Source organism: Dendroctonus ponderosae, unplaced genomic scaffold (genome assembly GCF_020466585.1).
Source record: "Dendroctonus ponderosae isolate FM_Combo_2020 unplaced genomic scaffold, Dpon_F_20191213v2 Dpon_F_20191213_4, whole genome shotgun sequence".
In the NCBI taxonomy this organism is placed as follows: domain Eukaryota; kingdom Metazoa; phylum Arthropoda; class Insecta; order Coleoptera; family Curculionidae; genus Dendroctonus; species Dendroctonus ponderosae.
The window spans coordinates 5,553,494-5,581,226 of record NW_026018611.1 but is presented as its reverse complement, the minus strand read 5'-3'; the positions used below and the strand labels follow the sequence as shown (position 1 = coordinate 5,581,226).

Sequence of the window (27,733 nt, the reverse complement as noted above, 5' to 3'; positions counted from 1 at the left end):
AGATATCCACAAAAAACACGAATTCTGGTTGATAACGCACATAAATACGTTTTTCACGGGCAGACAAACTGGCGATTTCTGTTTCAGTTTGTGCGCCCGTGAAAAACGTATTTATGTGCGTTATCAACCAGAATTCGTGTTTTTTGTGGATATGTGGTCATTGTCTTGACATGAAGCCCTTTAATGTTAAATAGCCCTGAGGAAGACTAAATATATAGTCGAAACGTAGGCTTTTTCAAGAAAATAAAGAGTTTCTGTTTACCGTCCCAAACCCGCTAAACTTGACACCAGTTTTCATAAACCAGGGACGCTAACGATAAATATTATATCAGACCAAATGTTTTTCTAAGACAATAGAAGTGTGATTAAACCATTCACGCTGCTGATAACCATGTCATTAAGATAACGTTAAAAAACACTAAGCTCCAGGAGACTTACAAGTGAAATTTGCGACTTGAATACACATTGGCAACATTAATTTAAAAAAATGGTGGACAATGATTGAAAATAAATGCCAAGACAATGAGAGAAAAATGCTCCGTTCATTCAACAAATTAATCGAACTACCTACCTTGATCAGTTTTAGTAGCAGGTTTCCAATTTTCAGCGCTGATAATTGGCAAGCAAACCTGCCCCTTTTCATCTATATTGGGGTGATATATTTTCGTCTTAAAGTTGATTTTCGGAGGTTTAAACGGATATTCTGCTGGAAAATTGATTTCTATTTTGAACGCCCCTTTGTTATATGGTGGACTATCCTGAAAACATATTCGCATTAATTCATCGGCTTTGAAACGCATCTTGGTTTACTTACTGGGACAATCAGGCCTTGCCAAGTCAAAATGTTGGTTTCATCCACTTGGATGTCCCTGAAGAACTTTAAGCCGGAATTTCTAATATCTCCCAACTCCTTGAGGAAAAAAAACAACACCAATGTTAATGACCGAGTAATAAGATTGGGGCGTACTGGTTCAAGGGGATAGAAATGACACATAAAAAGGAGCAAGAGACGCTTATTTTTAGAACAGACAAAAGACTCCGCATGGGTGATTTGCAGTTTAAAAATAGATCTGTTGGGATTTCTAAATACAAGTCAGAAAGCTATGAGAATAATGTGAACAACTATAGAAAAATTACTTACTTTTTGCAACCTTCTCGTAGCTGCCATTTTGTTTAAACGTTTTTCTTTGTCAAATAACCGATAAAATTATTGTTTGACTTGGATCAGGGGTGATGCCACTGAGTGTCTTGTTGATGAATTCAATTAAGATAATTTATTAAACACTTAAATTTGTTTCCAAAATGTTCATGATTTTCAATGATTAAACCTGTTTTGTAACTCTAATAAACTTCACTATACTGACAGGACAGTTGACTTGACATGAAACTTGATGATCTGAATTCGACGCTGCCACACTCATAGTCGGCACGTGTGACGTCCGTTGCGAGCAAAACAAATATTCCAGTTATTTAATAAAAAAAAAACCAATGTTTTGTTGGGATGCTTCTATTTATTCACTCAATTTAGGTAAACACTTGTAGGCCTTCAATACGAAAGCAACATAGATTTGGCCACTTCTGAGGCTTTCTCTTTGCCCACCAGTTTATCAACTATAACCAGGGCAAAATCAAAGGCTGTTCCTGGGCCTCTTGAAGTGATCACATTTCCATCCACAATTACCTTGTCTTCTTTGTACTTGTATTTTCCTAAAAGATCGAATTAATTCTGCAATACTTGACTAGATTAAGTGACTGTTACCTCCTTCTTCCATTTGAGCTCTCATTGCAGGATAACAAGTGATAGTTTTTCCTTCTGCAACATGATGAGCCTTTAGGGCGGTGGGCGCTAAAACGCTCGATTAGATGGTGTTCATATTTGCGCAAATGTCAGTGTTATACCGGCACAAATAGCTGCAATCCATCGTCCAGCCTTTTCCTGTTCCTTCAGCAATTCGCCAACTGCTTCCGACTCAGCCATAGCTTTGGATCCACCCAAACCTCCGGGGAGGACTAACACATCATAAGGCCCCTTTGCTTCAGACACTCCTGTAGATGCATTTTAAACATACAAACCCTTCCAATTACTTAATAAACAAAAACTTACCTATGTCAGGCTTTATATTCACATCTCTGCTGCACTTTACTACAGCGCTATCAGGCAATCCTGCTACAGTTACTTGAATCTAAAAGTATGCAATAATGCAGCAAGATTCATTGATGGGGGTTGATAGACTTACGCCTCCTCTTCTCAAGACATCAGCTGCTATTACAAACTCCATTTCTTCGGCTCCGGGCCCCAAGAACACCAGGGCGTTTTTGCTCATGTTGGAGGCGTTTGAGTACTTGTGAACGAAAGGTACACCGCTAGAGTTACTGTTAGAGCAAAATAGTATTAGCGTTAGTATAAGCAGGGCTTTGGGTGGCGATTTTAGAGTCATCCGCTGGAAGAGCACGTCTAATGGCAGCTGTCACACGCAGTTAAAATGAAAACGTTATTGATTGTTACCTGCTTATTAAAGATTTGCCTTCTTTTAGCACCAGCGTAGCAACTCGAGAAGCGCTTATCCACATAACCGGACATTTAGGACATCCCCTAACCTAACATTGCACTTTAACAACACCACAGAATATTCCCAAAGAATATAAGGAGGTTGATCAATACTGACAGAACTTTCCAGTCTTTTGGGAAGTATTATGGCGGTTGAGGGCTCATTTCACTTGTTTTAAAAATGGTTGTACAAATATCAAAAATAGATTAGAGTGGGAAATAAAGTAACAAAAATGTCTAGAGCTTTCAAATAATCGAAAAACATATCAAAACAAAGTGACCTAAAATTAAAATTAATTTATTAACGACATTAAAACGAAATGTTCTGTGGAAGTGTTATGTCGATTGTCAATTGTTGATGACATTGGTCAATTTTGACATTTTCCAGAATAACATAACCATACTTAGAGGCGAACCTGACACTTGTAGGAAAAATTTCGAATATTTTGCAAAAATGATAATTTATCGCTTTCCCGAATGAATTTCAACAATAGTTTAGGAGAAATTGATCGAAAAGGTCGAAGCAGTTACCGAGGATGCATAAAAGGTCGCAGCTTCACACCATCAATTATTTCAAAAATGAGGTGAGAAAATCTGTTAAAATTGTAGTTAATTTATAAAGATGTTAACTGCTGTGGGACTTTAAAGGTTGGAGTTCCATTGCCATTAGAATATGATTTGAGAAAACTGTGATCTGACCTTGGTTTTTGTTTAACTAGTTGATGGTGTAATGTTTAAGTGTTTAAATATTGCTAGAGAAGATTCACTTTTATGAGGCGATCAAATGTACTAGCGAAACTATAAAAATACTTTATGACTAGTCAGTAGTATATGACTTCAAATATCTGTTTAAGTAGGTTACTAATCAATTTATGTACGTTTAGTGGAAGAAAATCGATACCAATTGCTAATGGTAAGCTGTTCAATCTAGTTACCTAACTTATATTATTGTACATTCAACAGGTTTTATTGTGGCAAACACTTTGTATTCTCATGAATTAATGTATAGTGTGTTACATCCAATATACATACTAGCTTGTAACTTATGCTTCATTCGAAACTCCTGTTTCATTCAACCTCATACTTATGTAACTACATTCGAAATTTACCAGTCACACTATTTTTTTCTGCTTACATGTATAAATAAATTTATAGTACACTTTGAGCCATGTGTTCATCATTCGTCAAATCTGAATAAGTGTATGCTAAATAAGTACAGAAAGTTTTTTCAATAAGCTTTTCAAAGGTACCTACCAAGGTTTAATTAATTCCGACCTCAAAAGTACGTTGCCGTTGTCCGTGAAATTGCTCAATAATGTTAAATGTAAAAAATGAGTCATTTTTTCTGTATTTATGAATGTTTTCTGGTCCATCAATTCTTTGAGATATGTTTATTAATATTTGAATCTCCTTCGTGCTTCATGTTGCAAATTTTCAATTGAAATGTTGTTTCTCAGGTTTTACTTATGCTGCTGCGGAACGTTGGTTTTTATGAACCGCACGTATATATTGTTTACGACATTTTAAAACTAATATTAATCCTCCCTGCCTTAAAAGGTTAAAAAGGAATTTAAAAAAGTGTTAAAAACGATCACCCAGAAATGTGAATATTGCTTGTAATCCTGCATGGGAAATAACGGGTATTTCGAAGATATTTTATAAAAAATGATTAATATCGAGCGGCAATGTGTTTGCACCGATAATTACAATAAATACTAGAATGAATGATCATTGAGCCTCGGCGTCTTGTAAACAGATTGTAAATTTTAGGCATTATCGGATACTTTTGGGGTCGGAATTAATAAAACTTTGTTTGGCACCATTGAAAAGCCAATTGAAAATGTTTTCCGGTGATGTATTGCAATCTTACTCGTGCTATTTACAAAAATGATCCCGGTGCTTAAAAATACACTAAATTGTCGCCCCACAATATTATAGTAGACGTTACCATACTTTTATTGGCATTTACGCCTTTAAAAAACTTACCCTGTATATTGCCGATTGCAAAAACCCATTCCATAACTCAAATTAAAAACAAATTTATGTTTTCATTCGCGCCATAAAATTTCAAAATATTTAAAAAGCTTCATATTGTTTGTGAATTATTAATCTTTAACTTACGTAAAAATACCATCCCCACTTCATTGTTCTAACGCATTTTATGTGAATTCATTGTGTGAGAGTGATCGTGTGACATGAAGGTAGATTATTTTTATTAATTTTAAGCCATAAAATTAACCATTAAAAGTATGTACTTTCATTAAAACGTCTGTTTTAGCTTGAGGTAAATTGGAAAAATTTAAGTACGTGGATTGTTAGTTTATGTTAATTTTTTTAAATTATACAACTCAGGTGTTCAGTTTTTGAAAAAATCTTAAAATGTTGTGTATAGTGATTTCAATTACAAAGTGGTATGTTCCATTGAGTGATAACAATTTAATTGCAATAAGTAAACAAATCCTAATAATTTAGCTCACTGAATCAAATCAATTAAAGTACGTGTGAGGTTTGTCAAATATGTGATAATAATACTGTCGGATAATGAACTGAACGCGATAATATCGCTATTGTTTTGGAGAGTAATGAGTTGTGTAATTGTATGTGGTTTTTGAGCAATTTCACTATAGGTTCTCTATTAAATTATTTTTCTCTTGTTCATCTGCATGGTCATAATTCTAATGTACAGCGAGATATACGGATGATTTATCGCCAGCGAATTTTGCGGTCTGTCTGCTGTTTTTGTAGAAAATTAGACGGGTGGTCGATGTAATTGAATATTTGAGTGTAATTTTCAATACTGATTAACTTTGATTGTCAAAAAAAGATACTTTGCTCTCAAGCCAAATTTACATTTTTGGAAAACCTCGTATGCAACAGACAATTTTTTAATTTCCAGTTGCATTTTAGGCTTTAAACAACAAGCAGCTGAAAAAAGTTGTATTTATACAACTTAAGTAGACTATTTATTAAGTTATTTGGCTGTGTCTTCGTTTTCTGCAACCAGATATGTATCATCTGCTAACTATTTAAGAGGAGGGAGCTTTAAACCTCCCCATTAACTGTTTTATATCCTTTAAATTCTAGAGCATTTTTCTTTCAACGTGCGTTTATGATAACATTTAACTACTGTATTGTTATGGAAATTTTACCGTAATTATGTATTGAATTTCATATTCCTAATCTATATTTTCATAATATCGATTGAGTTTTGAGTCATTTGTTTGTTGTAGAGGAAATCATGCCTCCTTAAACTGCACTCGGTCAAAAACTTTTCGTCAATAGAACCTAAGCAAGATTAGATTAGACTTATGATATTTGACGGTTTTTTATTGTTTAATAAGGAAAACTGCATCGGTTTTGCATATTTTTGAGCTGGATTAGCTTGTTAACCTTCCAAGCGCAAGCCATATTCGTTTTCCTGCAAGATTCTTCGAAATGTTAAGAACGTTAGTGCTGCAGTTATTTGGAATCTTCTTGACTTACTTTTTAAACATAAGATTATGATGTTTTTCGCCATTTGTCTGAAATTTTATACGTTAAAAATACTACAGTTGAAAAAAAATTTTAAATAACTTTTTCTTCAATTTAAAAAAAATGTTTACTCACCACACGCTTTATTTTAGTAATAAGCTCGCATTTTTCATACCGTTCCCTAAGATATTGATAGCAGACTATTTTTATGTGACTGGTTTTTAATCTCTTGTTTGTGACCTATTTAGGAAAATTTTCTGTGTCTTTTTTGTTGGTCTGACTAATGATGTGGTTCATTTCGAATCTGTTTCCAGTTTTCATAAGCATCCGCATATCCTATATTTTATTTTTATATTTATTATTTTTTTATTGACAAAACAAGGAGGTTTATTCAGCTGTTTAGTATGAACTCAGTTTGCGATTGAACTTTCAAGAACTGTTGAGCTGGCGTGTTTTTTCAAGAAAAAACACTGTTTTGGTCCCACATTCAATTTTAGTTCTTTTCACTTAGGTACCTTATTACACAAAAATTAATGCAAATTATTGCTTAGAGCAAACATCAGTCTCCATGCAAATACTCTAAAAACAGCTTTGGAATGCCATCATCAATATACGCATTTATCCGAAATTAGAAAAACAAACACAATTAAGCTAAATTGCCGCGTAGTTTGAATCCTAACATGACCCCACAAGTTATTTTATCTGGACGTGATTGTTATTTTCATAACTTTAGTTGCTTTTGGCTTGCTGAAGTCTTGTGATTTAAATTTCAGGAAAAGAAAGCCAGGATAATCTACCCCTTATTGTTGTCCGCACTGGCTACTCTATTTGCATCCTACTTGATATTACGAGAGCTAGAATGGGAAGAACACGTCTCAATCCGGAAAGGGGTCTGCTTGTTCACAAGTGGTTTACTGTTTTTCCCTTGCCTGTTTCTAGCATTGAACAATATCCAGATTCATACACATAAGGGCCGGAAGTTTATTCGCTCCTTCAAGCTCCGATATAGCGACGTGTATGATATTAGTAACAAGTAAGTGGATGTGAATGTGCGATGTAATTTTGTTCGCGAACCTTTTTTGGCTGTTCTAGATTGGTTTCAGCTGTGCAAGCCGTTTTCTGTTGTCTCACTGGGCTCACATCAATACAGTACTCATGTACCAGGAATATTTTAAAAACGTCTCATTACATATCGGAGGCATACGCTTGGTTTGGGGCTGCTTACTTTTTTTACGATGTTTGGTCAATGTATAAAGTGTGGAGCGCAAAGGTAACCGTCTAAGTGTGCAGCTTTTTTCTGGAGTAAATTACATTTTCTCCTCGCAGGTAACCCAGCAGAAATTGGAAGGAGTCAAGAATCAAATCCTACTAAAAATTATGAGGCTGACGGCATATCTGACTCAAAATTTTATGATAGTATTTCATCATGTATTCATTGGGTGTTTCGGATTTCTGGTAATCACTGTGAGTATCGCAAGGGTGCATCTAAAGAAAATTGGTGTAATTTTGTTTATATTCTTAGTATCTCCGAGGAGGGCTTGGTGACTGCTTCTTCGGTTACATCTACCTCATGGAGTTTAGCACCCCGTTTGTGTCTTTCAGAGGGATTCTGTCCAAAATTGGCTTAAAGAAATCTAGATGGTAAGTTTGAAGTCTCATTTAGAGTCTTAGAACTTTAATTGAACGTGAAAACTGTATTATTATAGAATATTTACAAAGCTTTTTAAAGGTTTTTATAGGGTTTTGGCGTCATTTCTAACCACTCCACAAGCTCATGAAGTTTAACGGCTCTAAAGTAGCACAAGTTTACTTCTGTCTCTAGGATAAAACCTCTAAATTAGAGCAATTTGTTTTTTTAGACGCTAGATCAAAGACGACTTAATGCGTTTCCAGATGCTTAAGCTATTTTCAAGAAAAAAGTCAACAGTTTCTTAAAATTTAACATTTATTTTCATAGATTTATGAGTTGGGGATTTCCGGTAATGTGTAATTAGCGGAGAGTAATTAGACAATTTACAAGATTTCTGATAAATCGTAATCAGAGAAGGAAAGGCTCCTAGTTGTTTAAAGTTAAAATTTAGTTGCTTAAATTTCGCAATTTTTGCATTTATCTCTTCAGAAAACATTTCTGTCTGCACAGAGAAATTAAATTATAGAAAAGAAACATAGAAAAAGAAAACAAAACATATAATAAATTAATTTTGAAAATTAGAGAAATTATTAAAGATGAAAGCAAGGATGATATGGTCATTAAAAATCAACTCTATGTGGAAGTGCTTTATGTAGGAATTAAATACTGGAGTCTTCTGAACGATCGAGATAACGACGAGAACGGCATTGTTGTATTTTGATTTTTTGCACTGTTTATTATTATTATTATTTGTTGTTATATCAAGAAATGTCTAGTGAACGTTTATCAAGTATTCAAAATGAATAAAGATTCGCACCGTTTACTAAAAGTATTTAACAAGTTTTCGCCTAAAGCAGTTTTATTCAGGAGTGGAAACGCTAAAGAACTAAATACAATACTTCACTAAACTGTTTGTTTTAAGTTTAAGCGCGTTGTGTTATGATTTTATGTTTTTCTTTCGCAACATTAGATGAAAGTCCATAATGTGTTGAAAAGAATAACGCGATTTTTTGTTACATACTTGTACGGTTTTTGAAATATGAGCTAAAATCTATGCAACGGTTAGGGAGAATGGTCTAATTTTGAATTTTAATATTTTCTGAAAAATACGCCAATCTTCGATATTTATATTTTCTGGAAAAAGGAAAACAATTGACCATACAATGCTTTACATGAATAACTAGCGTGATTTAACGCTCTGTTTTCTACAAAAATATGGAGCTCTGTAGCTATTGCGCTTTTTCAAATAGAAATAGAAATAGAAAATAGAAATTAATTTTGGGTTTTTATATTTTTATGGGAAAACCGAAAAGAATTGAAATTCATGTTTTAGTACAATTTAATACTCTTTTTATAAGTAAAATAGTAAGTTTTGTGACTCTTACAGCTTTTAAAATATGAGCTACAAACTTTGGGAAAAAATGGACTAATCTTGAAATTTGATATTTTCTGAGAAAACCGAAAATTGAAACGTACTTTGACATGGAAAAAAAGCAATTTTAATGCTCTACTTACGAATTAAAAGTGAGCTTTGCGGCTCCCAGGTTTTTCAAATTTAAGCAAAAACCTAAGCAAAATTTGGCGAGAATGAATTAATTTCGAATTTTACAATTTTCTGGGAAAACCAAAAACAATTGAAAGTTATGTTTTACATAAAATAATAGCGCAATTTAATGTTCTATTTAGAAATAAAAAAGTGAGCGCCATCGCTGTTATGGTTTTCCAAATATGAGCTGAAAACTGCCCGACATTTGGAAAAATTGCCTGATCTTAGATTTTTATATTTGCGAAAACCCAAAACAATTGAAAGTTATATTGTCGCAATCGCAAATAAGAAAATAACCTCTGTAGATCTCACGGTTTTTCAAATATGACTTAAAAACTACGAGACTTTTGGGGAAAACTTGAACTTGACTAACTTGGATTTTCTGAGAAAACCGAAAGAATTGTACAAGATTATACAAAAATTCGATAATAATTTAGGAAGTTCTACGACTTCTTTTCTACGAGCTCATATTTCTTTATTTATACTCAAGGTATGTAGTAAATGGCTTGGCAATGCTGATCACATTTTTCATCTTTCGAGTGGCAATGTTCCCCTATGTGGTCAACCTATTTGCGCAGTCAATAAACGTTGATTTTTTTACGGTAAGTGGCATGGAAGTTGAATGGTTGCGATTTGCATCTACAAATTGTTTTCAGGCTGTGAAAAAGCTGCCGAGGAATTGTCTGATAAGCATCAGTCTGTTACTATTCCCGCAAATTTATTGGTTTCTACTGATGGCAAACGGAGCGGTTCATGTATTGTGCATCAAAGAAAAGAGTGAAAAATTGGCCGAGAACAACAATTTAAAGAAAAAAACACGATAGGCTTGAAATGCCAAGATTAGACCTGTGGATGTATTCATCCGAGTTCAAGATGGAAATGTCTGTTTTTATTTATAGAATTTAGCGGTGGCTGTGATTTTTTTCTTTTTTATAGTCGAAATATTACGTCGATTTGCTCTTATGTATTTACATACGAAGAAGCTTAGATTGATTTTTAGACGAATGTGTAGCCAATGTACTTTCAGATTTTTGTGTCAAAAATGGTTTTTTAATGTGTTAAATTGCACTCAAATTGCTTAAGCGTTTCTAATATCACGTGCATTTTAAACTAACATCTAAATAGGAAGCCGGGGTATCTGTTGATGATCAAATGATTTTCTTACACATATATTTATCTGGTTAACTAAAGGCAAGTTGAAGCGTTAGCCTATAAGTAAGACTGATAAATGACTGAACACGTTTGGGTGCGCTAAAAGGGTTTGGTGATTCATAACTTAAATAACCGAAAACCCATAAAAGCAACCCGCTTTCTCTTTGATACCCTACGCATGTTAAGTATATATCTTCCGGCATAATATTTGTTATTAATCTCATTACTGACAATCATGTATGTTAATTTTTAGGAAAAGTGTGCGAACATATGCAAAAGGTTTAATTTCCATAGTCCTTGACTATACTTCCAAGATTGTTGTTTACTTTTACCGAATTTTAGAAATGTATTTAAATTTATTACATTGTCGTCTGTGTAGGCAAGAAAGTATTATTTTTGCACATTTTATTTGATTGCATCCAAAACTACGCACTGCATTGACTTAAATTCTCTAGCCATTTTAATTGCATCATTATGTGACTTAACAATGATTTCGAAGTGCAGTTAAATGCCTTCGAAAGGAAACTAAGCAGTTTTAGCTCTAAAATGTGGTTGTACATCACAACTTAGAACAGATCAGAACTATGAAACAAAATATATTTTCGCGAATTTTCCAGCTATACTGCATATATTTTTATAAAGTAATTGTGACCGATACTCAGATTAGAGTTGATGAGTTATTACACTGATATATTAAAGAAGTTTTAAAACAGTGTTACATCAGATCGTGCAAAGGGTTCTCACTTGTGTGTCTTCATTATTTAAGCACCCAGATCATTCGTTAGTGCATGTAAAGGACCCCTCACTGACTTGCACGCTTTAAATGTTATAAATGTATACATAGTAAGTGAATTATTTGGGTGAAATATTGTGTACATTGTAAGTGAAATAAGAAATTTTAATAGTACAGTTACTATAGGTAGGTTTTAATGACTCTTTTCTAGTGACTGTAATTTAGTGGTTTTTGAAACAATTTCAGAAACACCTAACACATTATGCGATTGCTTTATCTAAATGGACATTTAAAGTAAGTTGTACAATTACGTTATTATAAGTTTTCCTTAGAGCAAGAAAGGTTATTATTAATTAATGAAATTATAACAGTTTTTTTTTAATTAAATTATTTGGAAGCTCTTTAGGTTGGATCAGGTAAACAGCAAGCGACATTTTAAATATTAGGAAATTTTATAAGCGAAAACAATTTTTTGTTTGTTTCAAACCAAGTGGTTTTGGTCAAAATATGTAAGGTAAAAAATGGTAAATGTGTTAGGTTTGCTATTAAAATTTGTTTTTTTTACATAAAATTTTATTTTGTGATGTCTAGGAAATATTTCTTACAGTAAATATGTTGTTATTAGAAATTGTGTCAATGTACAAAATAAAGGAGCGGATTGATCTCGGAACAATGCTTTTATTATTTAATACCAATTTTAAAAAATTAGTATTACAAAGCACTCATCAAATTTATCTGCTAATTTACTGCTACTTACATAAGTTTACTAAAGGAAAACTGCAATGGGGAAGCTTACCGTTAACTGTATTTAGAGCTTGTTTTGTGAAACATTATTCCAATAGTTGAATCATTATTTAATTATAAAAAGAATAATGCAAAAAGTAATATTTGGCAAATTATATGCAAAAACATTGCAATCGTTTGCAAACTTTCCTTAAATTATCGCAGCATTTTCCAGACAAAAACTAGGTACCTAAATAATGTTTAAGTTTAAACTATTTCTATTTTTTATTAACTAGAATTATTCACCTTTCTCGCTATCTTCGGTGATTACCTCTATATTTTTTGCGTTAATTGATCCGGTTTCATTGGAAAATGTTGTTGAAAGCTTTGCAATATGCTGGACTGCTTTAAATCTCGTATGCGCTCGCATCTTTTCAACTTTTTTCTTCCACTGAAATAATGAAGAATTTTAATCGGTAAAAAAATTACAACAACCCAGGCTTCTGCGCCGTTGCCAATCCGTACTTTCTTATATGTCAATTCTCGTCTTTTTTTCAGCCTTTATCCACGCCTGGCTTTGTCTGAAGCCCACATTGACATACTATACTAAAGGCCGGTTGCACAATCCAAGTTCAGCGGTGAACGTGGTTCAACGAAAATTTCAACACGGGTTGTGCTTGATTGACAAACATAGTTGCCAATCAAAGTATACAATCTCACATTTTACCGAGCTTTGGAAGCGCCAATCTTTGGAAGAAATTGATTAGTCCAGTTCAACTGAACCGAGTTCCGAACGGCGTAGTACAACCCGTGAATAATTGAACTCGGTTCAGCGGTGACTGAGGGTTTAGCTGACCCATCGTTGAACTTGCTTTTGTGCAACCGGCCCTACGTTTGGCGATTTGGTGACACGCGTCCGGTAGTTGGCGACACCGGGCTTCAAATACGGTATTTTCAAATGGCTTGCACGGTAATCCGCATTTGAGAGGTTTGCCACCCTGGGTTACCTCTGGGCAATTGCATGTATTCATTGTTTCATGGAGTTATAGTTTGATAATCTGTGTGAAGACTGAGTTGTCAGTGGTCAGACACAGTCTTTATCTATGGACACAGTGTATACATTGTTTTGTGAAGTTTAAAGGAAATTCAGAATTTTTTAAGAATTAAAGACTGAAAATGTTATTGTTTCGGTTCCAGATCAAGAATCTTTTTATCGGTAAGTCAGTTTTATTCGAAATCATACCACACATAACTTCTAAAGAAGCGAAATTTTAGGTTAAGCACACACATTTCATATGTCCGCTGGTGTCTCCGGCCCCCCAAAACCACATTTTTCGATATGGCACTGGTATTTCTTTTCCAAAAATGCAATAAATTAACCTTAAGTTTGCTTAAGGTTCCCTGGCTGGCCCATTGTATTGTCAAAATTCATTAATTCAAAGAAAGTTTGCTTAAAGTTTCCGGGTTTTAAGCGAACTGTACACTTACCCCTTCGTCCCTGGACGGCATGCCAATCAAATATTCGTTAATACTATTTTTAAGCGGGTCGAGAATTGCCAAAACCGACACACAACCATCCACTGTACCTAATACCAAAGCATTCCCATCAGGAGTGCTTTCTACTGATGTAAGTTCGGCTTGGACTCGATAGTTTGCAACCATTTCAGCATCATTAGTCCTACAAATAATTTCAATATGCACAGCCCCAGATTGTCAAAATCTAATTTTTGGTAATTGTTTAGATGATCAGAGCTTGGCACGTCTCTCCCTAACACGTGTTCGCTGTTGACAATCACTTCATAGAAAATCTCTGTACAGGGAACGTGTTAGTGGTGTTTTTTTGCGGAAATGTTTTAGAACACTTTTTATACATGACTTCCACGCATTTAGTCGACAAGTATTGAGCATTGTTCTATTATTCTCGATTAAACAAGAGTCGTAGGTAAGATTTTCTATAAAGTGAGCATATTGTTGAACAACTGTGACCAACTGTGAACGCGATCGCCTGATTACCTGAATAATTACCAAACTTTTTCCCGGCTATTTCACGGAAAGTGCTTATTCTACCTGAACACCCTTAGAGTTTTTCTGCCACTGTGGTAATACAAAACATACTCATCGGTTTTGTTAAAGACGCAAATTATCGTGAAAACCCCTTCTGCCACTTTGGGAATGTAGGTCTTGACAGTTGTTCCTTTTTTCAACTCTATAAGCTCCAAACCACCCCTACAATTAAATGTTTTTATAAGCTTTAATGTTGTTGTCCTGTTCGGGTTCGAAGAACTATCTTTTTATTGCAAATTCGTTAATAAGGGAAGTTTGAAACGAAAACTTTCGGTACTGCATCGTATTGGCCCAAAAGCGCCTGTACTAAAAGGGTTTAGTTTTGGAACACAATGTAATTGAAATTTTAAAATTTAATTAGCATTAAGTAGTCATTATGAAGATTTTTAGGTGATTATTGGAAATATATTTCAGACCTTAACAATTAATAACTTTTGCGAAAAGCGGTTCATTTTGTATTGGTGCGTTTTTCGCCCGAAAATAATCAAGAATGTTCCCTCAGTTTCGTTTAAGGAAGATGAATTAGAGCTCCTTTTGGAGTATAAAGGTTACGTTGCCTCCTAGTTGTACAGGCGAGTTTTGCGTGTTTTCCGCCTAAAGATCAATCATATTTCAACAGTCTTGTTTCCAGAAGATGAATTAGCGCTCCTTCTTCTGAGCCTGGTGTTCGCGTTGCCGCCTTTTGTATTTTGGCTAAATATTCACCAAAGTGTCAAGAATATTTCGGCAGTCTTGTTTACTGAAGATAAATTAGAAATTTTCCTCTTTGAGCATAAAGTTGCCGTGGAATTTCATGGTGGATAGCTCCATTTTATTTCATTATGGACAAGCTTTCAAAGATAATTGAGAAAAGTGAACGACAATGGCAGAAGATCAATTATAAGTCTTATTTATAGGAGGTGAATTAGAGCTTTCTTCTTTGAGCCTAAGCGCCTTTTCACCCGGGCCACTCTGCAGCGCTTCTCAGTGGCGCTACTGAAGGTACATTGATTATCTGGAGCTATTCAAACGGGCGCGAACGAGGTCCGAACACCGATTTAGCAGCGCTTCTGTGGCGTTCAGTGGTTGACTACCGCCGAGAAGCGCCACTGATGGCAATACATTGGTTCAATGGTTCATTGGTTCATGGCAATACATCACTTTAGTCTACTTCAGGTTAACGTGCGCTTCTCAGCAACGCCACTGTAAAATGGCTCTAAAGCTCGCATTAGTTTCGTAGATGTGCAGACGAGCTTTGGAAGCTTTTACATCAAAGAAGCTTGTGGAAGGTGGATTCGAGCTTGTCTCTTTGAGTCTAAAGTTTGCTTTGCTATTTAATCTCGGTAAGCCAGCTTTGGCAAATTTTCCATGAATTTCTACGATAAGTTTCGTTTCCAACAGACGGGCTGAGGAAAAATGTGCACCTAAGAGTCAAGAATACAGTCTTGTTTATAGACGATGTATTACAGGTCCTCTCTTTGAGCCTAAAGTTTGCTTTGATTTCTAAGATTTACGAACGAGGTTTGGAAGCTTTTACATCAAAGACATTTCACGATTTTTCCCAATAATTTCCTTTAATTAAAGCTTGTCTCTTTCAGCTTAAACTTCTCTTTGTCCTTGTAAGGTGGGCAAGCGAGGTTGCGAAGATTTTTCAAGAATTTCTTCATTAATCTTTTACGTCAAAGACATTTCACATTTTTTTCCCTGAATTTCCTTTAATTAAAGCTTGTCTCTTTCAGCTTAAACTTCGCTTTGCTCTTGTAAGGAGGGCGAGCCAGCTTTGCAAGAGTTTCCATGAATTTCTTCGTCGATTTTCTTTACGAAAAATAGGGCTTGACGTTGTCGTTGGCTTCTAGGTTGGATAGACGAGCTTTGGCAAATTTTCCACCAAAAGATCAAGAATACAGTCTTGCTTATAGAACGTGAATGCTATGTGGTGTACAGGCGAGGTTTAGAAGCTTTTTTTTCAAATAAACTTTACGATTTCTTCTCGGAATTTCCTCTACAGGAGATGAATTAAAGCTGGTGGTTTTCGGCATAAAATTCCCTTTGCCTCCAAGGATACTGTTTTATTAAACTCTAATGCTTACCGTTGTGGAGCATACAGTCCATACTTTCCGTCTTTAGTCACACTTCCACCCCATTTTGGAATCGACCTTAGATGTTTTTTATTCCTGATGTCTATAATGGCCCCTTTGTCCGTAGCCATGACCGCTACAAGGTGGCCTTTATGGGGCATTGCAACCAAACCGGCAATGTCCTATAAAATGTTTTTTTTTTTACTTTTTGCTGCTCTGGTTGGACATTTCCTACCTTTATCCCGCACATTTTCAAAGGTATTCTTTGAACCAAATTCCCGTTTTGAGCGTTATAAGTCATGATGCAATCTCTGTTGGTTTTATCTGCCGCTGAAATAACCAAGTGCTGATTATCCGAGGTGACTACTGCTTTTCTGAATGGTACCCCCGTTATGCTACGCACCGGGTATTCAAAAGTATAGAGCTTATTGCCACCTGGTTTGAGTTAACGGATCAGTAATAATAGCAAAAAAAAACAACTTTTATTGGCTTACTTGGCACCTCTCGTACGCACGCAGTGGCTGTCGTTCTCACAAAGTCTGTTCCAGGAGGATTATTGGGCTTGGAAATGGACAATATTTTAGTGCCATCATCTATTAGAGTGAGCTGCTTAATGCCAAGCTGTTCATCTTTGAATATCACTTGTTCAGTTAAACGAAGCCAAATGAGAATATTGCCGGTCTCTGCAGAAATTATATACCTGCCAATAGAAGTTCCTAACTGGTAAATCATACATAGAAAAAATTACTCACTTTCCATCGGGGGTGATAATCGCATGGGTTACAATAGCTCCTAACGGACTATCTGCTAGTTTTGCCATCAATTTGCCCACTCTTAAGTCCCAAACTCCCACACAGTTTCTTGTTGCGGTCACAGCTAAGCTCAAGTTGTCCGATAAGCTGCAATGGTTTATTATTAAACGGGTTGATACGAGGAACCCTTTTACCCCCATTTATGTGAGAACTGCTCCAAAACAACCGCCAAAAAACTGAGTTTTTTCCTGGCATTCTACATAAGATGTGTCGAATAGTTTTAATGTATGTGTGGCAAGAAGGCAGAAACTCTACACATTATGCCGCATTCATATGATCTAACAGTTTCGTTTGGTTTAAAAAAATATTTGATACACGCGTGTTTTTTACCAATGAATGTGTTATTCACAGACAATTAGACTTTTACAGACAGAAAAACTGTGCCTTTTTGCAATTTATAGTAAAGGTAGCGTGATTTTTTTGATTACGCTTTTGTAACAACGATAATTTTATTTTCACCAAAAAATTGCGTTGTTAAATTTGGAAAAACTTTGATAAAATTTTATTGCTGCAAGCAATTTGATTTCTGTTTGAAGCGTTATTTACTCCACTTATTTTTCTGTCCGTCTGTGATTGAAGTGAAATTGCGTACAGGGTGGACAGCAAAACAATGCAAATTTTCTGAGTTTGGCATGCTCCCAGTTGAAGAAAAAACGGATTATTTGAAAGTAAACTCCACTTTAATTGATTGTCTGCCATATTTCGAGGGAAGTTCTCATTTGGATTATTTATTGTATATTGTATATATGAAATGCTATTACTGCAAGATCAAAAAGTTGATTTTTTGCGAACACCCTGTAAATAAAAGAGGTAGGTGTAAAATTCAAAAACCAATTTGATAAATGCGGTCTATATTTATACATTTTGCATGTTGAAAAAGTAGATAGTAGAAAAGGGCCTTAACAGAAATCACTTGGGACATTTAACATGGAAAGAAAAGTTATTTATTTAGTACACGATTTATAATTTAGAATTGCAATTTCAAATCGTTTTCAACATTTTTCTACCATCTACCAAGTACCATTACTAGGGATGCGAGGAACTTTAAAATTTAAATATTGCAATAAAGACTGTCTTCTACTAAGAAACTTTTTTTTTCGAAAATTATGTATAAACATGAATAATTGTTATAACTGGGCGATGATGAATAATATTAATGAGTTCTAATTTCGAGTTCCAAAGAAAAGCCGCAAACTAAATTTCGTTCATTATGTTGTAGCTCTATAAATAAATAAAAAATCGGTTTTTCAAATTTTTGAACTGTTTTTCAAAAACCGCTCATTTCTGCATTCGACAAATGATGTTAAATCATAATGGTTTTCCCTAAGGAATGTGTGATAATATTTTGTACACACATCCTGTATATTATCAGTGTTGGTTAATACCTTATAGAATCCACTTGCAACTCGTGTCGATCGATTACATGGACTTGTTCAAAGATGTTGTTGATGTTCCATACTTTGACCGTTCGGTCAATGGACGATGTCACTATGCTATTCCAATTTCCCACAGTTAAAGGCTCCAATTGGATGATTCTACCGAAATGAGCGTCCAAGATTTTCACTAGTTTTTTTGTATCGATGCTCCATACATACAGGTTCTTTCTGATAATGTACCAAAATTTGAGATGAGCTTCAATAATAATATCTTAGAGAAAATTAATCGTCCCGATAATGCACTTACACCATTTCATACAAGATGCAAAAGAGTATATTTTGCTTAATTTTCCACTTTCCTACCTGACACCTGCTATAGCATAGTTCTTGTGCCCGCTAAGCATTATGGAGTTTGAATGCATCATTTTCGTAACGATGTTTCGAGTACCATACGGTAAAGTTAGAACGATTGCGCTGCTGTCATCCAACGGCCCCTCTTCACTAAAGTCCCATATCACAAAGCCGTTGCTCGTAGTGCCTGTGAAGAATAAATCCAATATTCAGTTAGTCCAAGTAGATTCTCGATAATCACCAAATAGGATTTGGTCGTGCTGGTCCAATTTCAGCTGCAAAATAGCTTCAGTCGCATCTTTAGCGCTTCGCGGCAGGTCACATTCCTTATCCCAACATTTGCTTGCAATATTTCTGCAATACTTTGAAACACCATAGACTCCATCTGTGGTGCATGTGTATAGAGTCGACTTGTCTTTGGTAAGAACCACAGCACTGAGGAAGTCATGTGAAATAAACTTATGCACCTCTGTTTCAATTTACCTGTGGAAATCCAGCATGGCATAGTCTCCCTCTTCAGCTTTATAGAGCAGCTTCATTCTGGCGTCATCTAGGTTGTCTTTCCAGAAGATCAGTCTGCATTCTGCCTTATTGTCCCACTCTATCACTGAAGATTAAAATGCGGCAATGATTTGGTTTTGCGTTAAATTAACCAGTAAATTTGAAGCCCTACTTAGAATCGGCCAAGTGTCTTTCTCCAACGGACTGTGAAAGTCTTCCTCCCTGTTGCCTCGCATGTCGAACTTCACCCAGGCATCAACACCATAAATGAATATGTTGTGGTTCAGCAAATATACTCCTGTAACACTGCTGCCTTCTTCCAAAGGATTTTCAAAAATGATGAATTCGCTGGATAGCATGTTTAATAAAACCGTCTACAAAAATCCTACTAAGAAACAAATTGATTCTCTTTCAACGATAAGCATTTACTTGGTTATTGTTCGTGTAGGCGGCCGCCCATTTATTATCCGGGCTAAGCACCAAGTGCTGCATGATTCCTTCAATGTTAGGATTAACATCTCTGGTCAAGTCACTAGTAGATAGATCCCAAGTAATAAATCTATTGCTCACTGAAATGATGTATCGATAGTCTGAGGTGAGGCAAATAGAAAATACTGCGAACTGATGCCCCTCGAGTGAATACTGCAATGGGCAAGTCAATGAGTCTGTATTAGAGCGGGAATTTATTACCTTTAAAGGCCCTCCCGGTGTGTGCAAACAGTGATATAGAGGAAGAAGCGCACAATGGATTGGTCCCTTATAGTCGCAATCATTGAGCAACATTTTCACATTAGGGTTCTGGGCTACTTCGGGTAAAAGTCTGCCTATTAGCTGAGGCGCTAACATATTAGGGTACGGTCCTAAGACAGCGCCTCCTAAGCGCAGTGCATCCGCCACTAACATAAGTTCTCTAAGACAAACCAGCTGTTAAAAATATAATTTTTAATTGTTTCTAGTTGCTTGTTGAAGTTTCATTTACTTCTTGCTCATTTATGATTTGCATTGAAGTACAAATTTTCTGTATTTTTTTAGGAATCGTTTTATTAATTATTTAAGGTTTCGATTTTGAGTGGTCAGGGTATCTCTATTCTATTTTGGTCAGAAGTGTTCAGAATTTCGGTTTAAAAATTTTCTTTTTACTGCTCAATCTTCAACCTTTAGGTTTAAAACTTTCAGAAGATTGAAGATTCAAAAATGGTCACATTTTTTGATCAAAATTAATCCGAAAAAGCTTCTAGTTTTTAAAGGCTGAGAAGTTATGATCAACTTTTAATAGAGAAACTTAATGGGTAAAAGATCGCACTGGAAATTATAGGAGTGTAACTGTTGCCATTTTCATAATAATTGGTTTAGACACAAGAAAAGAAATATTATGAGATGGTTGTTCTCGAATTCGAGCAATCCCTATAGTTTTTTTTTCTATAATGATGAGGAACATCACGGATTGAGGTCCTGATTTTATAGTTTTATTGAATGATTGTCAATTATTTATTATTTTTGTACTCGGAAATGCTGAGTTGTACAGAGAAATTGATAGGAAAGTTTTTCTTTCAAACTGAACGAAGAATCTAAAATTTATTTTGATTCTATGGAAAAGCAGTGGTGTATAATTTTTTCCATAAAAAGATCCGATCACTTAGTGCGGATGCTACTGACAAAACAAAAAAATGAGTTTTTATTGCAAAATATGACGATGTGCAAAAAATTTCCACATTTACATTACAATAAATACATTTAATTTTTTTAAGCCAAGCTTTTGCAGCCAAGCAGTTGTTTAGCAAATTTTGCTTCCAGCGATTTAGAGATTTGAAGTTTATCAATTTTGCTTCTTGTTTTTAAAGGCTTCTTCTTTTATTTTAAAGAAGTTCTGATCAACTTTTATTAGATAAACTTAATGGGTAAAAGATTGCACTAGGAATTATTCTTATTTTTGTCTGCAGCAGAAGTTGAATTATGAAGTTTGACGACTTCTTCACTTAAAAGAGCGAGCCCCGAGCTCTTAAAGGCTTTTAAAATTTGTATGAAACATCAGATTTTTGCGACTTATCGAAAATATTTTTCGAGACGCGCTGCTATTAAACTGGTTCCTAAGATGTACAACCACTTTTCCACAACAAACACCAACTTTTCCGATTTACTCTAGCAATAATGTGGTACTCCTCAGGCTTTCTTTATTAATAGTCTCCAGCAACCAAAAGTGAATTTTGCAATTTTGGTACTTTTTACCCGACGACTTTTTCCCGATTTACTCCCTGTATTTTTATTACCTTTTTGAATCTTTATCGTCGATATGAATACAGCCGTCTTCATAGTCGGACAGAACCGACTGAAGAGGACAACTGGACAGCTTTGCATGCAACCATTCATAATTGAATAAAACGTTCTCATACAAATCGGTAAATCTTCTGGATCTTACTAGGTGATAGGGAAGCTCTCCAAACTGAAACCCAAAGCTTCATTTTCCAAAGTTCAGATTCTGAGAGCTGTTACCTTTCTGAGGTTGTATCTGGACACTTTGCCGTCTTTGGAGTAAAATACCAGAGGCTGAACTGGCACTTTTCGATCAGCTGCCCCTTCTTTATCAGTAAGGTTGAATCTAGAACAATTATTTAATCATTCAATCAATCAAAACTTATGTAAGCCAATACCTGTGTCGTTGAATTTCCGTGTATTTGAACGGTTTAGGGTTGCCGCCTCCCCATATGCCCAGGAAATAATCGGCTATCATTGAGTGGAAATAGGTTGCCATGTTCATGTTTTTGAAATACCTTTCTTTTGCGGTGTCTCTGAATTGCCTACAAACATACATTCGCTAATGTTGTAAACGCTAGAAGGAACAGAGTTTTACCTGTGATACCAGTTCATCACGCTCACCCCATCAGCCTCCCTTTCCGATAGATAGTTTGGGAGATCGTTCCTGATTCGCGTCCATAAGAGGGGTGGAATTCTTCGCACTGGTGGCAAGTGGTATTGGTAAACATCATCCAGGACTTTGTCGTCCAAGGAAATCAGGTCCTCCAGCTCAGATTCGGATAAGCCGCTCTTGGCTGCTGTGATGTAGGCCAAGCCATGGAACACTAGTATTCTCCCATGCTGCAAACAGGATTTTATTGGTGTTTTCTCACACAGCTCTTAGGAATCTATAGGCGTACCTGTTTCTCAATCCTCTCGAATAACATCATGATGGAATCCATGACTGTTGACGCCAAGTGAGTGTCCTGACTCTTCGTGTAGCTTCTCCATCGGCAAATTTCCGCAAACACCAGCTTGACGAAAATTGGAAGACTACATTTGTCTATGGCATTGGACACCAGTCTCCATTGGTAGTTCGTCAGGTCCCGACAAGCAGTCTTCATCCACATCCTCAAATAATTTTATCAATTGCCGAACTCTGTAATCGTCTTGGACCTACTTGATGACTTTCATTGCCAGTTCTTCCCCCAAAGCCTTAACTTCAATGAAATTTTCGTCGACATCAATCATTCGTCGCAGTATGAGGTATTCCTTCGAAGCCTCGGGATTAGACTCTTCAGAAGCACAGGACACAATTATTTTGCAGTGTTTCGGTAGCCGTGTGGGTATCCATGAGACCTAAGAACTGTTAGCGCAAAAACTCGTTTTTATGTTAGTGCGGTTGTTACTTTATTCGCATCGGCTGTTCCAGTAAGCTGATCCACTGAGTCCAGAAACAGTAGCAGCGGTTGTTCTTTTGTTGCCAGGGTTAGCAGTTGCTTGAAATGGGCAGTTAGTGGTACCAGATCGTCTGGGATTGTATCGAAAGGAAACATGAAGTTGTAGGATATCTGGTGGAAATGTTGACTGTCGTATTGCATTTTTTTATTGTTTTGTTTAGGCTATTAAATTATTGTTTCACATCTGAATGATTCGCGATTATAATCGAAATAATTATTGAAAGTTTTGGAACGAACCAAATTTAGACAGTGGTATTTGTTTCCTATTTTGTTAATATCTAAAACGTTGGAGGCCAAAATGAGAAAATTTAGAATACAGCGGATGTTTAGACGAGCCTTTTATGGTGGATATATTTGTAAGTCTTCTAAATAGTAGTAGTACTAAAAAGTTCTTTAAAACCCCTAGAATTAATAAATTAATGAAAACGTGTAGAATTGGAACTTGCCTACACTTCATTTGGTTTTATCCCTAAAAATCTAAATCATACTCTTTAATTGTCATTTATTATATGATTTCTTCAGTTTGGTACAAATTGGAAAAAATTATTTTTTAGGCTGCTGTCTGATTCAAAAGTGGACGGTTTTCGAAACACATGCCGTCAAAGTTAAGATTAAAAAATATTTTTTTATTTGTAATTCTACTACTTTATAAACGAAATCTTATATCGGGGAGTTTTAGGCGCGAGAAATTAGAATCCGGCTTTTACACATTTTTTTATACGCATTCAACCAAAAGCTGTTAAAGATATGCGAATCCTATTTAACGAAGCATATGTTTTGTCGCTCAGCATAACATTTATTTATGAGCAGATTTGTTTTTGTGCACAATTTTTATTAGAAAACCTGTTTAAAGTTCACCGTATTTCTAGTCAAGTAATTATTCGTACAGTTGAATGCCTCGTTAACTAAACTACTCAACAATTCAACGTTACACTCACAAATTTGGACGAACTTTGGAACCGGATAAATTCTGACTGCTGCGAGCGATTTGTTTTCTGTTTAAAGCGTTATTTAGTGCAATTCTTTTTCAATTACTGCCTGATTCTGCAGTAAATCAGTGCGTCAGATAAAGTTTATACAGGGCGGCCAATAAAACAATTGGTGAAAGTTCCACATGTTCTCCGGTGAACAAAAATATTTAATATTTTTTCTTTTGAACCGATTAGCAAAATCTAAGGCTAATGTTGAGCTAAAGCTACGCAGGCTACTTCAGAAAAAAAAGTAATATAGCGGCTTGCATGAGTAAACGAAATGTTTAAAAGTAAATTTCACTTAGTTGAAATCTTCAGAATCACAGATTTCTCGGACGCAATTCTGATTTGAGTAATTTTTATGCACCCCTGTAAATTTCTTCTTAAATTGCCCATGAAGTGAATTAGAACTCATGTGAACTTCAACATGAGCTCTAGATCGTGAAAATCGACCCAAGAGCAGAAAAGTGATCGCTGCAAGACAAAAGTTGATTTTTTGGGACTATCATGTAAATACTTGGTAAATAGGGAAAAAACATTCCCTTCAGATCCAAAAAAACTCTTTTTTGTCCAACTAGGAACATTTTCTTTCTGCAATTTAGCATTTTTTCTGTAGAAAATGTATCTGAAGTGATTAATTTTTACCAAAACATTGACTAATAAAAAAACAAATGGAGCTTAATAACGCTTCCTACAGAAACCAAATCGTTCGAAGCAATCAGAACTTCTTCAGAGATTTTGTTGAGTAGTTTATTTGGAACTGCAATTTTAGCTGTTAAATCGTGCACTTAATAAATAGTTGTTTTTTTTACTGTTATTAAATGTTCGAAGTGGTTCGGGCCCATTTTAACTTTTTACTCCGAATTACTCGTTATAAGTATGTTAAACGGAGCTATTAAACTACAGCTATTTTTCGAATGCCCGATTTGTTAGTTAAAATTGATGTTCAAATAATATGTAAACGTTTAAAAGAGAGTCGTAGGGGTGGTAATTTTCAAAATGCTTCTCCAGATCTTAGCTATTTCTGCAGCTGGTCCCAACCTCATCCACCATACACTTCGTCACTCGCAAACACTTTGGTCTTTCGAGTAACACAAATTCTCCCACATTTTGCTCCTGCGAGCCGAATCATTTTGGTCTTGTGAGACCCACACAATTTAATTGTCAAATAGTCAACGAGGTCTTCAACTGTACGAATAACCACTAGAGGTGCGGTGAACTTTAAGCTTCAATTATCTCAAGATGGAGTGCCTGCACAGACCTCCCTCATGAGAGCGTTTTTTTTTTCAAAACCTGTTTACAAACACTAATTTGGAGATAAATAATTATAATACTGGGTGTCAAAAAATTATGCCATTTTAAAAGGATTCGCATATCTCTGACACCACCCACTTCAATGAGAAAATGTTAACGGATTTTAATTTGTCGCCCCCTAAAACTTCCCGATGCGAGATTTCAATCAGCAAGTAGCGTTACAGACAAATTAAAAAAAGTTCCCGATTTTTTACCTTAACTTCGACGCTCTGTAGTTCAAAAACCGTCCACTTTTGCATTAAGCAAATTAGGCAAAATCATCAAATTTTCACCCCAAGAATTTGTGGTAGAATTTTGGCTTACTTGCTGACATATGGATATTAAAGTGGGAGTCAAAGCGCTGGAATCTGGAGTGGTGCCTAAGAATCGAACGATGCTCATTGGTTTAGCACCGGCAAACCAGGCTTTCGACGTTGATAAACTGGCAGCTTTGGCCAATAGCGATGTTTTACCGCAGCCACCTTCCCCGTATAAAACCAGCAATTTATCGGAGTCGCCCAACATATATTGGTGGATGCGCTCCAAGCTTTCCTCTCTACCGTAGAACACCTGGAAATTTGAAAAAACCATAACAGCTGAGTTTTTTTTATTTAAATGCAATTGGCACCTTCACTGAATTGTTGCAGGCATGCAAATGTTGAAGGATTTCGGTGACGATTTGTCCTTGAGCGCTAGAGTCCTCTTTTCGCATCGCTCTATCCACCAATTTGACGATGTTCTTGTAAAAATGCATTATGAAGTGCTTTAGGTATTCCTCGTGTGTTTCAGGGTCCAATCCTTCTCTACCAATCCATTCCACAGTGTACCTAAATCGCAAATGCAAGTTCAGAATTTTTAGATCAGAACAGGAAAGATTTGTGCCAAATTTCGTTGGAGATAGAGTTTTTGGGCGCTTTATATCGTTATAATAATTATGTTTCTACAAATAGAAAACCCTACTTTTGAAAATTGCTTGTCTCGATTTTGTTGGGCAATCGAACATCGCGTAGATCGCCAAGCAGTTTCGAGGATTCTGTATCCAAACTTCTGTTTATGATGTCGACAAACAGGGATGCTTTTTTCAGGTTTTGCAAATTGATGTTGTTGATCATCCTGATGTAAGCCAAACAGTGATTTTTTGTATTCTTCACGCTCAAAATCCCGTTGATTACTTCCCGCTCAGTCACTAAAATCGATCCAATTATAAATTTCCTTCTTTGCCAGCTTTCTAAGCGGTTTACCCGACATGAAGTAGTTGTGCATAGCATCATTATCCATTTTCCCCTGCTGGTTCAGTGAGGCAGCAGCCTTTCGAAATAATTTTTGGAATTTTGCTAAAGTATCCCACCATTTGGCTTGATCTTCGGCCTGCAGCTTCGGAATTCGCTATTCCCCAAACAGACCTAAGTTAACTGATATAAGGCCGATGTTTTCAAGTTTCTTACTTTGTTGTTGAAATTGATCAAAATGGATGAAATGGGTTGTAGAACAGAAATAGGGGGCACGGCGTTGCTGTCTTTCCGATACCAAGTATCAATTAAAAGAACATCATGTCCAGTGGCATGCAATTCGTCCCTTATCAACTGAAGCTCAGAAGAGAGAATGTATGTAGGTATAGGCCGATAACCGTATTTTTGACCAAGGAATACCTAGAAGGGATTGAAAAATATTAAGTTAATCCTGTTAGAAAACAGATTTAAATCCATACAAATGTAGTCTCTTATTTTTTGTGCCTTGACTATATCATAGAATTATGGTCTAATTACATACCACAAAATTAGGGCCCATGGATAATCGTTGACAATTTTGAATCTCCTTCATGCATAATTCCGTAGTCATGTGATCGTCTGTAGCTTCGTCTCTTACACCCCATCTCATATCTACAACCTGGAAGTAAAAATGCCATCTTCTGACTCTTTCTTCATATTTCTTTATGTAAAACTATTCTGATTTAATTGAAATTTTCATGCTAATGACATGTATTTACACGACTGTTAGATAATTCACACAAAGCGCAAAATAATTAAAAATAAGTTGAGCTAAAAAACTAAGAGAAAAAAGACGCCAAATTCGTTTGTTGGGCTTCAAAGAGCTGCAAAGAATCATAAACTTATAGAACAAAGAATAGTAATTTGTTAAAGAACGCAAGACTTGCCCTTGGAACTGTTAGTGTCGGGGCTCCGGTTGGTACGAAAATTGACCTACAAAATTGGCGAATAATTCTAATAACATGAAATCGATCATTTTCTACGGCACATTCAATGTTAATTCTCACGCTATATGTTTTAGAGTCTACATTGAGTGTAAAGGATAAACTTTAGCGCTTACATGCATGAAACTCACGTGTTTATTGTGCAGGCTGGTTGGACGATTTTTACCATCCAAGTGTAGCAATTGAGTTTTTAATTTAAGGAAAACCGTATATATACATATATGTGAAATTTGGCTTCCATTCGGTCCAAATGTCCGATAAAAATAGGCTTTGAATTTATCAATTTTTATGAAGTTTGTTCAGTCCGGAAATTGATAAAAATGTAACTGAAAATTAAACGTGAGCGCTTACAACTTTTGCCTGAAACTATTTTTTCCACAGTTTTAAAGACTTAAAACAGTGACAATTGATATTACAAAATGTAATATAACTATATATGTTTTTCACTATCTGAAATACATTGAAAATTATTCAAATTCCAGAAGTTTCTATTAAATCATTTATGCGAGTTTGCGGTAGTTTATAACGATGATACAAAATTGTATTCATTGGGTCAGTTTTTGTTCTACTTTGGCTTTAAAAAATGAAGAATAAAAATGAT

The 27,733-nt window shown here is 35.5% G+C and overlaps 5 protein-coding genes across 9 annotated transcripts in view; 2 read left to right on the top strand and 3 right to left on the bottom strand.

Annotated features, from left to right (window-relative positions):
* Window positions 1-571: 571 nt before the first annotated feature.
* On the bottom strand, window positions 572-1,384 carry LOC109544054 (ubiquitin-conjugating enzyme E2 L3; the record flags this gene model as incomplete). Its single annotated transcript, XM_048665720.1, is given in 3 exon segments — window positions 572-758; window positions 815-910; window positions 1,142-1,384. Coding segments are annotated over 3 exon segments (310 nt in total), but the record flags the coding sequence as incomplete, so codon positions are not given.
* A 107-nt stretch (window positions 1,385-1,491) lies between these two features.
* LOC109544051 (protein dj-1beta) lies at window positions 1,492-2,656 on the bottom strand. 2 transcript variants are annotated; one of them, XM_019914066.2, is made up of 6 exons: window positions 2,507-2,656; window positions 2,238-2,373; window positions 2,105-2,183; window positions 1,900-2,046; window positions 1,760-1,846; window positions 1,492-1,707 (listed from the first exon to the last, which is right to left on the bottom strand). In XM_019914066.2, the coding sequence occupies exons 1-6, from the start codon at window positions 2,569-2,571 to the stop codon at window positions 1,547-1,549; spliced, it is 675 nt and encodes a 224-aa protein (XP_019769625.1). In that variant the 5' UTR covers window positions 2,572-2,656; the 3' UTR covers window positions 1,492-1,546. The 2 variants fall into 2 exon arrangements, with proteins under 2 accessions (XP_019769625.1, XP_019769626.1); XM_019914067.2 differs by having other exon boundaries at window positions 2,238-2,342; window positions 2,507-2,652.
* A 252-nt stretch (window positions 2,657-2,908) lies between these two features.
* On the top strand, window positions 2,909-11,750 carry LOC109543995 (TLC domain-containing protein 3A). Of its 3 annotated transcripts, XM_019913962.2 has the most exons (8): window positions 2,926-3,132; window positions 3,197-3,461; window positions 6,793-7,052; window positions 7,112-7,289; window positions 7,346-7,483; window positions 7,542-7,660; window positions 9,686-9,797; window positions 9,852-11,750. In XM_019913962.2, the coding sequence occupies exons 2-8, from the start codon at window positions 3,459-3,461 to the stop codon at window positions 10,017-10,019; spliced, it is 978 nt and encodes a 325-aa protein (XP_019769521.2). In that variant the 5' UTR covers window positions 2,926-3,132; window positions 3,197-3,458; the 3' UTR covers window positions 10,020-11,750. The 3 variants fall into 3 exon arrangements, with proteins under 3 accessions (XP_019769519.2, XP_019769521.2, XP_019769520.2); XM_019913960.2 differs by lacking the exon at window positions 3,197-3,461 and having other exon boundaries at window positions 2,909-3,132; XM_019913961.2 differs by lacking the exons at window positions 2,926-3,132; window positions 3,197-3,461 and adding an exon at window positions 4,671-4,749.
* Window positions 11,739-27,733, bottom strand: part of LOC109543997 (NACHT and WD repeat domain-containing protein 2) — a 17,597-nt gene continuing 1,602 nt past the window's right edge. Inside the window, exons 3-30 of the mRNA XM_048665747.1 lie at window positions 26,691-26,807; window positions 26,366-26,569; window positions 26,162-26,306; window positions 25,881-26,106; window positions 25,549-25,747; window positions 25,245-25,490; window positions 22,606-22,767; window positions 22,377-22,555; window positions 22,117-22,327; window positions 21,813-22,057; window positions 21,613-21,759; window positions 21,455-21,560; window positions 21,232-21,404; window positions 19,655-19,874; window positions 19,394-19,606; window positions 19,137-19,338; window positions 18,967-19,070; window positions 18,705-18,921; window positions 18,476-18,650; window positions 18,122-18,340; window positions 16,677-16,823; window positions 16,419-16,624; window positions 16,160-16,359; window positions 15,937-16,106; window positions 13,871-14,029; window positions 13,292-13,481; window positions 12,110-12,254; window positions 11,739-12,053 (exon numbers count right to left, since the gene is read on the bottom strand). Of these exons, the coding sequence (XP_048521704.1) occupies window positions 12,046-12,053; window positions 12,110-12,254; window positions 13,292-13,481; window positions 13,871-14,029; window positions 15,937-16,106; window positions 16,160-16,359; window positions 16,419-16,624; window positions 16,677-16,823; window positions 18,122-18,340; window positions 18,476-18,650; window positions 18,705-18,921; window positions 18,967-19,070; window positions 19,137-19,338; window positions 19,394-19,606; window positions 19,655-19,874; window positions 21,232-21,404; window positions 21,455-21,560; window positions 21,613-21,759; window positions 21,813-22,057; window positions 22,117-22,327; window positions 22,377-22,555; window positions 22,606-22,767; window positions 25,245-25,490; window positions 25,549-25,747; window positions 25,881-26,106; window positions 26,162-26,306; window positions 26,366-26,569; window positions 26,691-26,807 (4,935 nt within the window). The 3' untranslated portion in view covers window positions 11,739-12,045. The remainder of the gene's footprint in view (window positions 12,054-12,109; window positions 12,255-13,291; window positions 13,482-13,870; window positions 14,030-15,936; window positions 16,107-16,159; window positions 16,360-16,418; window positions 16,625-16,676; window positions 16,824-18,121; window positions 18,341-18,475; window positions 18,651-18,704; window positions 18,922-18,966; window positions 19,071-19,136; window positions 19,339-19,393; window positions 19,607-19,654; window positions 19,875-21,231; window positions 21,405-21,454; window positions 21,561-21,612; window positions 21,760-21,812; window positions 22,058-22,116; window positions 22,328-22,376; window positions 22,556-22,605; window positions 22,768-25,244; window positions 25,491-25,548; window positions 25,748-25,880; window positions 26,107-26,161; window positions 26,307-26,365; window positions 26,570-26,690; window positions 26,808-27,733) is intronic.
* LOC109543994 (transcription-associated protein 1) overlaps window positions 12,872-27,733 on the top strand; it is a 43,360-nt gene continuing 28,498 nt past the window's right edge. For both annotated transcript variants that reach the window (XM_019913959.2, XM_019913958.2), the window contains exon 1: window positions 12,872-13,019. The gene's annotated coding sequence lies outside the window, so the exon portion shown is untranslated. The remainder of the gene's footprint in view (window positions 13,020-27,733) is intronic.